At 43.8% G+C, this 13,109-nt stretch overlaps 2 protein-coding genes across 2 annotated transcripts; one reads left to right on the forward strand and one right to left on the reverse strand.

The window, feature by feature from the left end:
• Positions 1–512: 512 nt before the first annotated feature.
• On the forward strand, positions 513–2,185 carry LOC133931293 (aspartic proteinase nepenthesin-1-like). The gene has a single exon (XM_062378151.1). The coding sequence runs from the start codon at positions 710–712 to the stop codon at positions 2,033–2,035; it is 1,326 nt and encodes a 441-aa protein (XP_062234135.1). The 5' UTR covers positions 513–709; the 3' UTR covers positions 2,036–2,185.
• A 6,270-nt stretch (positions 2,186–8,455) lies between these two features.
• On the reverse strand, positions 8,456–12,785 carry LOC133930601 (uncharacterized). The gene is made up of 5 exons (XM_062377274.1): positions 12,627–12,785; positions 11,831–12,091; positions 10,153–10,284; positions 9,374–9,490; positions 8,456–9,005 (listed from the first exon to the last, which is right to left on the reverse strand). The coding sequence occupies exons 2-5, from the start codon at positions 12,089–12,091 to the stop codon at positions 8,667–8,669; spliced, it is 849 nt and encodes a 282-aa protein (XP_062233258.1). The 5' UTR covers positions 12,627–12,785; the 3' UTR covers positions 8,456–8,666.
• Positions 12,786–13,109: the final 324 nt, after the last annotated feature.

Raw genomic sequence — 13,109 nt, forward strand, 5'->3', positions numbered from 1 at the left:
CCGACATTACCCTAAATTTTGGTTTGGCCTCCATATGGCAAATTTGTTTGCAAACCTGTAGGCCCTCCTTTTCGCACATGTTCATCCTGGCTATCTGATTTCCTTACACAAGGCAGTCGAGGAAGGGTCAAACAAACATGCTGCTGCCGTCCATGGACGACTTAACGAACATCTAAGTTGTTGCCGTCTCGCCGAGTATCAAATACTCTCTCCGTTCAAAATATAAGACATATTTTGTTTTAAAAAAATCATTAAAAATAATTTCTAACCGTAGATTTATCTTATCGTATGTTATCAATTGCTATAAAATCTATATCATATTCAAAATATTTTGATATACAAATCTATTAAAACAAATTTTGTATACTAAACATACATATAATTTGATGAATTATCCGTAAAAAATTAAAAAGTTTGATTTTTTTTTAAACACAATACTCCTTATGTTTTTGGAGGGAGGGAGTATTTAACAAAAAGTATATGCCAAAACGGCATATACAAAAGCAGTCGTGTTCTTTTGAAAATATTGTTACTGGCTTCTGCCAAGAAATAGGCATCAGTGGCAATCACCTAACTACTGGTCCTCTCGATTGTCCATCCATTGTCATCCAATCCGAAATAGTCTCTAATCACCCAGAGTCGCGTGCATTAGAACACAAAAATAAGCAACGTAATCCCAGTACCGGCTATTGTAATCCCATCGCAAGCCATGAAGCACCTCGTGACGCTACTAGTTTTGATTGCCCTGCCAGCGCGCGCCGTGTCCGTTCCCGGCGCCGGCGTCGTGGCGCTGCTCACGCACGCCGACTCCGGCCGGGGCCTCGCAAAGCCCGAGCTCGTGCGGCGCATGGCGCACCGCACCAGGGCGCGCCGGCGGCTGCTTTCGCAAGAACACGAGCACCCGGTGCGCGCGGGGGTGCGCGCCGACCTCGGCGCCGGCGGCGGGATCGTGACGAACGAATACCTGGTGCACCTGGCCGTCGGCACACCGCCGCGGCCCGTGGCGCTCACGCTCGACACCGGCAGCGACCTCGTCTGGACACAGTGCGCGCCCTGCCTCGACTGCTTCGACCAGGGGCTCCCGTTGCTGGACCCCGCCGGGTCCTCCACCTACGCCGCGCTCCCCTGCGGCGCGCCCCGGTGCCGCGCGCTCCCGTTCACGTCGTGCGGCGGCCGCAGCGGGGGGAACCGGAGCTGCGCGTACGTCTACCACTACGGCGACAAGTCGCTCACCGTCGGCCAGCTCGCCACCGACCGCTTCACCTTCGGACCCGGCGACAATCCCGATAGCCTCTCCACGCGGCGCTTGACCTTCGGCTGCGGCCACTTCAACAAGGGCGTCTTCCAGGCCAACGAGACCGGCATTGCCGGCTTCGGCCGGGGTCGGTGGTCGCTTCCGTCCCAGCTCAACGTCACAAGCTTCTCCTACTGCTTCACCTCCATGTTCGAGTCCAAGAGCAGCCTCGTCACTCTCGGTGCGCCAGCCGAACTCTACAGCCACGCGCACAGCGGCGAGGTCCGGACCACCCCGCTCATCAAGAATCCCTCGCAGCCGTCGCTCTACTTCCTATCGCTGAAGGGCATCTCTGTGGGCTCAACGCGGCTGCCGGTGCCGGAGTCGCGGTTCCGGTCGACGATCATCGACTCCGGCGCGTCGATCACGACGCTGCCTGAGGACGTGTACGAGGCGGTGAAGGCGGAGTTCGTGGCCCAGGTCGGGCTGCCGCTCCGCGGCGTGGAGGGTTCGGCGCTGGACCTCTGCTTCGCGCTGCCCGTGACGGCGTTCTGGCGTCGGCCCGCCGTGCCGGCGCTGACGCTGCACCTCGAGGGCGCCGACTGGGAGCTGCCGCGCGCCAATTACGTGTTCAAGGACTATGGCGCGCGCGTGATGTGCGTCGTGCTCGACGCGGCGCCCGGGGAGCAGACCGTCATCGGCAACTTCCAGCAGCAGAACACGCACGTCGTGTACGACCTCCAGAACGATCTGCTGTCCTTCGCGCCGGCCCGGTGCGACAGGCTCGTAGCTTCATTGTAGTGTTCGTGTACATAGAAACGGTAGAATATAGATCTGTCTCGATCTTTTAGTGTTTGGTTTTACTGAAATAGGTCTTTTAACTGTTTGAGATTGATTATATTTCTCAGAGGTTTTAGCATATAAATACAGGAGTGAAACTCTCATTGTAGAATATAGATGAATAATACAGAAAGCTTTTTCCCTATATTGCGTCTCCTATTTATGTGATTGTTTATAGGTGAAATCTCTGAACTACACATGGTAGTAGAGATTCTTCAACATGTTATCACCATGAATCTCTGTCAGAGATCAAACTAGCAGAACAAATCTACATGCGACCAGACTACGTTGGCATTTACACGTTCCTAGGGGAATTGGATCGTCTGGTTCACAAGAATTGTAAGGTATGATTAGTTTGGTATGTCTTCTTACTACTACTGTTTTTGCGTCAAATCTGTACATAGCAATAAATAGTAGCGTGAATAGCATCATGAATAATATGATTGCGTAGCTGATCTAGTGGGGCCGACAACCGCCACCACGTCACTGGCAAGAAACCGGCGGTCATCCTCTGCATAGAGCGTAGTGGCTTTCGAAGGCCACCGCCACAAATCAGAGAAAAAAAATGAAAAAAGAGAGCACACTGCCTCTGCACTGCCTGAAGCGATGCCACATCGATGTGACTTCCCACCAGCCGCCAGGTTGTGCCAGCCATCATGAGGGTTGGGTTCCTCCAGAGGGAAGATCCTTTGCCGTGCATCGACCAATGGCCATGCCAGAGCACCAGCGAATGGCCGGCGCACGACGTCCTAGTCATTGGCCGATGGCCACCATGCCGCCTTCGGCTTGACTGCCACCATCGCGCAAGCCGCTGGTCTGGGTGACGGCTAGGGTTTCCAAACCCTAGCTGCCAGTGGACCGAGCTCCTTCCCTCAGTTCACAGCCTGTAGACCCGGTCCATCCCCTTTCCCCCCTTTTTCATAACAAAAATATTTCAAAATTTCTTTATGACATCAGCATGCGCAATAAATAAGATTTTTAGTATAAAAATTAATCGATTTACTCTCTAAAATTAAGTAAAATTTGCAGAAAAGCCCTTAGAATTTCAAATGCTCATAACTTTTTGCTCTTAGCTCATGCTCAAATTCTCATAGCTCATAGCAACGTGTAGAATCTTTTTATAGGGGTTTTACCTAGTTTTAGTACTGTTTGGTGTACTGTTCTTAGTAGTTCATTTTGTATGTTTTTCCGGTTTGTTGATTAGAAGGTGAGCAGTTTGTGAACCTGCAAGACCAAACTTTTGAAGACTTTGAGCAACCCTCAGCTGAAGGCAAGTGTACTTGAATATCTTACACCTAATTTAGGATTTATATGTTAGATGTTTATCCTTCATGCATGCGTGTAATCGGAACATATGATTAGGATTTACTAGTTTTGTATGATTATCCTTGTCGTCATTGTATGAGTAATGGGAAATGAACGGTAGATATGCTAGTTGCTGTCATAGTTGGGTTATGAGTTAAACTTGACTAATGATTATGCAACTTGAACCGGGAATGATAATCTTTTGTAGCAACATGGTATAGGGATCCTAACAGGATGGATGCTTGATGATGGCGCAGGTATGCACGTGTACGGGTAATGCACAATTGGTTTGTGGTTGTACCTGTGTGGGATCCTAAGGACCGGTTCTTGAATATGTAATCAGGCTAAACCACACAATCATGAGGCTTATATGGGTACAGCTTGGCTGATTAATTAGCCACCCCTCTAATTTTGTGGGCACCCGTGAACGGTTGAGTGACACAAGAGGGGGCTTCTGCAGCGATAGAATTACTGTTAGCCGTGAAATTTTAGTGGGTTCCTACAAGTCAGTGGGAGCTTTGTAAAGGCTTTGTAGTGAGACCCTAACTCCACACCCCAGAAGTGTGAAGCAACAGGGTATCACGAATCATGGGGAAAGATGTGCAAACTCTGCAGAGTATAGAACTGATCGATTAGTCGTGCTAACGGTCAAGAGCGGGCTTGGACTTCTTCTTGATTAGTTGAGATTAGGATTTTAGTATGGTTGATCGGGTAGCCAGGTAATAGAATTACTTGGTGAGTCTTGGTAGTCGGATGGAATCCGATGAGCTATTTTTGTTGATATAGTTGTGTCTTCACATTTGGTAAATAGGGTGCCTGTTGTTGAAGTTATAGATCAAGGTTGCTTAGTGCAACACACTAGTATCTAACCTTTTCTTGACTTAAATCTCATATCATGCTTTTCCTTCACTTACGGAGTACATTATGTACTCACACTCATTGTCCCTTTCTTGCATTTTTTTGTTGTTTAGAAGACGTCAATGAAGTTGCACCCTTCGAGGAAGACGACTTCAACCTAGCTCCTTTTCTAGGCTGGTGATTCCCCGGTTGACGTCTGTGGAAGATGGAAGACCCTCTGGCGCTGGAGTTTATCTTTTCTGCTGTGTTTTCTTCCAGACCCTCAGGTCCTTTTGTAATAAGTAATGATGTTATTGTAATAATGGCACTGTGATGATACACTGATGATGTAATATATGTATAAAACTTGATCCTGATATACATGTGTTGTACCTGATTTTGTTCCTTTAAAACTAGGTGTTACAATAGAGTAACCACAATAGTTGATATATACTCCGTAAATAAAATTATCATAGTTATAGATCATGACTCTGAGCCTGCATCGCTCAGTGAATATAGAATAAGGTCAGATTGGGAGGACTAGCAGAAGGCAATAATAATTGAATTGTTATCCCTAAACAAAAAGGATGTATATGGACCAGTATGACTCACACCTCCTCACATCAAACCAATAGGATATAAGTGGGTTTTTGTTCATAAGAGGAACGAAAGGAATAAAATTGTGAAGTACAAAGCATGACTAGTTGCACAAGGTTTCACTCAATGACCAGGCATTGATTATGAAAAAACCTATTCCCTGGTTATGGGTGACATTACCTTTATATATTTGATCTCAATGGCAATCAAACTAGAGTTGAAAATGAAATTGATGGATATTGTGACTACATATCTTTATGGGAGCCTTGATTTGAATATTTATATGAAGGTACATAAAGGAATACTATTGTCGAATCATGATAAAAAAATAGACATCTTTATAGCGTATAATTGAAGAGGTCGATACATAGGTTAAAACAGTAATGTAGAATGTGGTATAATTATTTGAGTGAATTTTTTGGAAAACGAGGTTACATAAATAACACAGATTTTTCTTGTATATTCATAAGAAGGAATCGGGATGGATTTTGCATAATATCTATATATGTAGATGATCTCAATATCATCGGTACAGAAGAAAAAATAAAGGAAGGAAGCAAGCTTGTACTTGAAGTCTGAATTTGAAATAAAAGATTTGGGTAAAACCAAATTTTGCTTAGATATGCAGCTAGAGCATGTAGATGAAATTTTAGTACATCAGTCAAACTACACTCAAAAGATGTTGGACCTGTTTGGTTTTGGAAAATCATTTTCCGTTAAAACCCCCATGATCGAAAGGTTATTGCAAGCAAATCAAGATCCCTATAGAGAAGAGGGGAGGAAATATTGGGACTGAAATTCTCATATTTAAGTGTAATAGGTGTGTTAATGTATCTGGCTAATTGCACTAGGCCAGACATAGCGTTTGCAGTGAAACTACTTGCATGATACAGTGTAGAGCCCACTAAAAAGCATTAGAAGGGCATGAAGGATATTCTACGTTACTGCAAAATAGCAAAGATCTAGGTCTATTTTACAGAAGAAAAAAAAATCAAGACCTAAGTCTGGTTGGATACGCAGATGTTGGGTATCTATTAGACCTGCATACAGTGAAATCATAGACTGACTATGTTTCCTATATGGTGGAACTGCAATATTTTAAAATCATCAAAGTAAAGTCTGGTAACTACTTCGATGAACCACTCAAAAATAATAGTTTTATATAAAGGCGCACGGGAATTATGGCTAAGAAGAGTGATCAATCATATCCGGCAGTCATGCGGTTGGAACATTACTAACACCCCCACCATTATCTATGAAGATAATGATGCATGTATTGCACAAGTACAATCGGGATATATAAAAAAACAACTTAACGAAGTATATCAACTTCAAATTCTTTTATGCTCATGAATTGCATAAAATGAATGAAGTAAAGGTAATGCATACCAAATCATATGAAAATCTTGTATATTTATTCACTAAGTCTTTCTCTGCATCTAGTTTTAAAATATGTGTTTGTAGCATTAGGATGATGAGGCTTAGAGAGTTGCATATTTCAGAGGGGGAATTTTCACATAATACCGATACGAAGAATTAAACCTTAGTCAAGAAGATTAAGTACTCGAAGTTGATATGAAGATTTATATAAAGTATTTGGGTACATTGTACTCTTTTTCTTCATGAAGTTTCTCATGATAATATTTTTAACAGGTAATTCATGTGATCATATCGTGAGCTATGTATTCTTTCTTCTAATTTTTTCTACTGGGGTTTTGAGAAGTTTTGATCAGATATATGCATTTCGCGATAAGTATCCAATGATGAGTGTTAGGAAACTTATTGTTTTTACAATAGAATATGGGTCATCTCGATCTCTTAGAATTTGATTTTTTGGAATAGATTTTTATCTCTTAGGGATTGATTATATCTCTTAGGGGCCTTGGTATATAAATATAGGGATGAAGCCCCATTGTAAAACATAGATAAATAATAGAGAAAGGTTTTTTTAATATTGTGTATTCTATTTATGCGATTGTTTGTCGTTGGAATCTCCATATTACTATGGTAACAGAGGTTACCCAACAGAATTTTTAGTACTGTCGCAATGTGGCGGTAGATATTTGAAGCAATACTTTAAAAAATTTCGTGAAATTTGTGTCACGCCTCCTTTCCAGATTTGTTCATTCAGTTTTTTCATTCTGTGAATGAGCTGAACCGTCCGTGAAGCTGATCTGACGATCTACATATGCCTCTTGTCGTTCCAACAGAAAGCCCGGTGGTTCAGGTTGTACACGGTCCGAAAGTAGCCATGTTTCGAAAATGGAATTTTTTTGTTAACAGCACCTACTCACTGTACGGGCTTCTTTAGGACTTCTCTTGAGGTTAGGGGTGCAGACGGAGGCTCGAGCTCCCACCGGTTTAATTCGTCTTATCCAGTCTTATTATTAAGCTACATACACATCCGTAAAACACGGGGAAGTTAAAGATGGGAAAAGAGGATTGCTCTAAGAATTTTTTTGATTTAATTCAAATTTGTACTAAGTCTTAGGGATTTGGATTCCAAAACCACTTTTCCAAACACGAAGCAGATTGGCATCCTTGTTTCGAAAACACGGAGATTGGCTTTAAGGTGTCCTCAAAGCTCAAAGGTGTATTAAGGCTTTCAGATATGTTCGTACGCTAGATTACATATCATCTTATTTGACCAATTTATCGACGAGTTTTCACGACTAATTGCATCATGAGGGGTAGCATAGTGGCACCTTGGATGTTTCTCCGCGTTCAGCCTATCATCCAAACAGTTGACATGACAAAGCAGCTCCTTATCTTATTTCTGACCGGTAGGAACGCTCAGACTCGGAGCAGACGCGTTTCGCTCTCAGGGCAGTGTCGGCAGGTGAATACGACACCAACGAGGCTACGATCAATGCATGGCCAAAGGGTTAATATTTTTTAACAATGGTTCAATGATATGGATGGGAGAGCTATGACATCACCTTTGTTGTCCACTGCCACACCATATGACGTTGACATTCCTGCGCAAGGCACATCGGCAATCATGATTCATGACATGCGGCATCAGAGTCCAGGAGTGGGCTAGAGCAGCTACCGTGCCTGCACAAGCCACTGGTACCATTCACAAGTCACAAGCACCGCGTTTGGGATTAATATACGTTCCACAGGGAAGGTTACAGGTGCCGTTCACAAATCACAAGCATGGGCATGGCATTTGGAGCCAATACAGAGCCGATGGCTTCACAATAGCTGAGAGACTGAGACAATTGCCATCAGCACAAGACAACAGCCGTCGCAGTAACTGGCATCCGTACAATCGAGCAGCTGGACAGAACCCATGTTGCTGGATGGCAGCTCTTTGTTCACAAAGTTTACCAACAGCATTTGTTAACCACAAGAGGCGCCATCCTACGCAGCGGAAAAGGCTGAGGGTCTGCATGGCTGCAAAACATGGAATGTTCGCAAATTCGCCAAGGGTTCAACTCACAAGTCAGGAGACGCTTAAGACGCGCATCAGCTAAACGTTGAGATTTCTCGGTACATCTGAACCCATATAATAATTATGAAGTTTCATGATGCTGGTACACAACTCCTTGCGTCATCCATCTGAATCTGTTCAACTGGCTCTCACGTGTACCTGATAAATAAAAAATTCACCAAACATGGTATTGGAAATACAAAGGATGTTTTAACTGGGACCAAATAAGAATTTTGTGATGAACATCTCAAAGTCTTGAGTTCTATTATGTCAGACTTGCATCAAGTAGGACATCCGGAGTTGCCGAACAAATTTGCGGTGCTCACAAGGCCACAGCGCATACAAGGGTTGCATGTATACATAAAATTCTAATAATGTAGAATATATCCTCTTGATTTGTTGGCAATTGTAACACAATCAAGTGTTGAGATTCTGGAACAGCTCGGGGAGATGGGCATTCGTGAGCTTGGTCCGTTTTGTGATCTCACGCTGCTTCTTCTTGGGCTTAGGCTTGGGTTTGATGCCATCAATCTGGGCGGCTGCTCGTCGTTTGGTAGTGTTGGTCATGGGCTTGAAGCCGTTCTTTTGGAGTTCCTTTTCTATGTCCACCATGTCACGCGGTAACTCAATTTCCCGGAAGAGCTGCTTCAGATCATCATCAACCTTGATTTTCGCTTTTGGATCATTAGGGTACACAATGTCCTCCTGGGAGTCCATGTTTGATAAGAGCCAGACTTCACCCGCTGCCTTCAGAGCCTAGAGCACAGCAAGTACTCAAGATTACCCATGTTAACTTAAATATAAATGTAGAAAAATTAGCTTGGTCACTCATGGTTCTAGTATGTTAGTGGGCACGACACCTATATAACAAAAGATAAGGCAAATTCCATCAAGAGGTTCATAAAGACAGTGCAACCTTCTTGGACAGGCAATACATGGGATCACAAACTAAACTAAGGTACACATTGTGGGTACCTTTGAGGCTATAGAGCGTGTAGGGCTAACTTGGACCCATTATTTGAGCAGCATTTTTATTAGTAACTATTTGGGTACCTTTCAGAACAGTGTCAGCATCACATCATGTTCTGAACAACATCTCAAAGTATCTGAGGAGAAAGGGTCACCTGCAGATCTTCCAATACATTTGGGTATGCATCCTTAACTTCCACAACAGCAAGACCTTCTGGGAACTTTCTTATCAAAACAAGTAGTTGATCTTTTCCCTTCAGATCATGCTTGGACTGCACATATGCCAACAGTGAATTAACAAATGAGACCTCAGAAGCAGAACTATTTGAACCGCAAACAAGATAAACCTACAACTACTCTTTAGCCTAAACACACGTAATTCCAATACATATTGATCAATTAAAGGTTTATTGGCCATTAACGATGTGATGATTATAAATTGATTCAAAAGTCACTAAGCGCTAATCAGGCAGTAGGAGGACCGTCTACCACCTAGGCGCCACCTAGCCTAGCAGGGAAAACAAAGGGAAGACGAAGGGAGCCAGAGATGGGAGCAAATAGTTTATTGAGAAGAAGCTGGTGGGTGCGTCAACTATGCCCAGCTTCCTGACTATGGCAAAGGTGCAGTGGCGGACGGGTGCCGCCGAGTGATTAGGCGACCACCTAATCGCTTTCTTAAACAGATGATTATCATTGAAGAATCACCCATGATGTCGAATGGAAGAAAACAGAGTTGACAAGGACAAACAATGAGAACATTCCACACGAAAATGTAGGCACCGTAACTGGTTCCCAGTTCAGCAACTAGATGCTTCTAAGCAAAGATAATCACTCATGTTCGTGTTAACAATTGGGTTATTTCACTAATAAAATGGTGTGCTAATATCGGCAATTCAAATTAATTATGGACAACTAGAAATACAACTTCATTTACCTTGTAAGAGAAACGCCTCCCATCATAGTTTACTTTGAGGTTATTCCTCAAGCTGTCAAAGACAGCTTTATTACCATGGATATCAACATAAGTTGCTTCATTTATCTGCTCTGCAGTAAAAGCTTGTCTTGTCTGCAAAATCAAAAGAAACAGTAAGTGAGATTCATGGACTAGATGCAGCATCAAAATTCATAAAGAAAGTTTGCACGATATTTGTTTTGCTATCCCGGGAGACAATGTCACTAGCTTCTACAACTAAGACAGAATGGAAAATCATCGTAGGGCCATTCTTTTTCTCAAACACGCAGGAGAGCTGCAGGTCATTTCATTAATAGGAAAGAAGAAACAGTACACACCGAATAAACAAACAACAAACTAACAATGCACCACAGAACAAGAAGGAACGACCAAGGAACCAAAACAACACACTCTAGCTATCTAATAAGCTCCAGAGACCCAAAGCTCCAGCAGCACACCAATCCGCACCCACAACTGCAACCGTTGACACCACTGAATTGACATTCAGAGAAGCATTATTAAAAACAGTCATTTTGATGCTTCCAAAGCTCCCAAGCCACTAGAATGACAAGGGAGTTGAAATCTTTTCTACGAGGCTTGCCAACCAAACTGGACGCACCCAACCACCAATCAGCGAACGTAGAATCGCGAGGAAGGGGTGTTGCTGCCTGCAGACCAAGGCTCTGAAAGACAGTGTGCCAAAGCTGACGGGCAAACACACAAGAGACCAATATGTGTTGGATGGATTCATCACATTGATCACACAGCGGACAAGAAACAGGGTGAGGCAAGACCCTCCTAGCTAGCCGGTCAGCCGTCCAACACTTGTTGAGAATAGCAAGCCAAAGGAAGAGCTTGCACCGAAGAGGGGCCCAAGACTTCCAAACAAGCTTCCAACGAGCAAAACTGATGGAACCAACGAAGGAGGAGTTGTATGCTGATTTGCTTGAATACAATCCCGAACTAGAGAGCCTCCAAGTATAGGGCCATTCTAATATTTTTAACATTGGTTTGAAGTGCCTAATTCTACTAAGGAAAAAGTAACCAATGCATTATCTTCCATTCAGTCAAATGATACATGTAGTACTTAATAATTCGTATGCAGCATGCATGCGAATATAAGGCATTGTTCCCAAATGAAAACTCAAAATAGCCAGTACAACATGTTTTACTTTTCAACACATATCAACTTTCCATGACCTATACCAGCCTTATATTAATCTATTCTGGAAATTTAATTCCGTTTTGCATGAGCTGAACACAGAATAAGCACTAAAGCAGCACCCAAACATTCTAAATTGCAGGCTACACATGCCAAGATCTAGAATCTAACATATGAGGGAAGCCATACAAACAATGCTGGAAATCGGGACGGAAATAGGACGGACCACCATATCGTATATACTTTAACAAACGATATTAATAAGGCTTTAATAAGCTGAAAATCATGAAATAACCTGCACTGAGCCCAAGCTTCAATACAGAAAAATAGTTTGATGATAATTAATTATACATGAATTAAAACAGTTTCTGGCACATAAATTCAAATACAATGATTTTCATGAGGCAAGAAAAGGGAGGAATCATTTCCTCAAAAAATGCAGTTCTAATAAAAGGAAAATGGAAGTCGGTTGTAGCTTACTACCGTAGTGAGCAATACCTTGTAAAGCAGTCCGATGACAAGTTTGATTTGTGCTCCAACAGGCGATTTCCTAATTGAATTAATGTGTTGTAGCCTTTCTGTATCATTTGAAAATTTAATAGGCTGTGACGATCTTGCTGGAGCAGATGGAGCATTTATCGGTTGGGCCCTGTGCTTTGGTTTTGAGGTCGAAGCTTGATTTGCAGCTATGCTTGCCAAAGACGACTGGCATCTCTCCTGTTGTTGCTTAAATTTGGAGAGGCTATCCTTGAGATCCATCTAGAAAAAACGAAATGCTCGTAAGTAATAAGCACAAAAACAAGTGTGATCAGCGACAGCTGAACAGGAAAAAAATTGTCCAGCAGCATAATTCGGTCTACTTAACAAGGGCAAATAGCCAAATATATTATTTGCCACTCCATTGGTTGTTTCTCTAGGATTTGCAATCAAATAAGACGTAATTGGTTATTTGCCACCTGATACACGAAATTCTTTAGGATGAGCCACTGTGACATTATTTCAATATTTTCCAAGGGGCACATATTCACTTTGTTCCACCGTTCCCACCCCTTCCTCTCTCTTGCTTCTCCTTGGCGCTCGTGGCGACCCCTCCCTGCGACGACTTGGTCACCACCTAGTACCTAGCTGGGCACCTCGAGCATCGCAGCCACCGAGCCCATCACCGTGCGCCATGCCCCCCCCCCCCCCCCCGCGCCACCGCCCCAAACACCAAACCCTAGCGCCCCCCCCCCCCCCCCGGCGGGCCGCCGGACCCCAAACCCACCGACCCCACACGAAACCTGACGGAACTCACCCGATCGCGGCCTCCGACACCCGCGCCCACCTGAGGCCGCGCGAATTGGGCGGGCCTGCGTGCTGCGGAGACGGTGGTCGCTGCTTGCTCCCGCGCTCTCAGGCAGGCGAGGCGAGGGTTGGGGATTGATCGAGACTGCTCCGACCGTGAAGGCCTTGGCTATTATCGGGCTTATCTGTGTGGCTGACAGATGGGGCCAGATAGCCGCGAGGCCCACCAGGCCTTAGTGACGTAGCCCAATTTTCGGCTGGACCGGATTCCTGCGTGGGCATTGCGCCTAGGTCAAGGAAGTCTTCTGGGTAGCCCTAGCGCATATACAGCGCGCGTCAACCGCTAAGATGTACTCCCTCCCAAGGCGTATTTTGATTTGAAAACATCAAATTTTTTAAGTTTTGACTAACAATAAATCAAAAAAATATACTCCGTATATATTTAATGTATAAAAATTATATCAATAGATTTATATTTAAAGTGCTTTTAAGA

The sequence above is a fragment of the Phragmites australis genome, chromosome 10, assembly GCF_958298935.1.
Source record: "Phragmites australis chromosome 10, lpPhrAust1.1, whole genome shotgun sequence".
NCBI classification, from domain to species: Eukaryota; Viridiplantae; Streptophyta; class Magnoliopsida; order Poales; family Poaceae; genus Phragmites; species Phragmites australis.

Bases quoted from the DNA above. Each gene is read 5' to 3' on its own strand.
- LOC133931293 (XM_062378151.1), top strand. From the start codon at position 710: ATGAAGCACCTCGTGACGCTACTAGTTTTGATTGCCCTGCCAGCGCGC.
- LOC133930601 (XM_062377274.1), bottom strand. From the start codon at position 12,091: ATGGATCTCAAGGATAGCCTCTCCAAATTTAAGCAACAACAGGAGAGA. The intron at 9,491-10,152 runs GTAAATGAAGTT...GCATATGTGCAG, and splicing joins GGAGGCGTTTCTCTTACAAG to TCCAAGCATGATCTGAAGGG. The intron at 9,006-9,373 runs GTGACCCTTTCT...GCTGTGCTCTAG, and splicing joins ATGTATTGGAAGATCTGCAG to GCTCTGAAGGCAGCGGGTGA.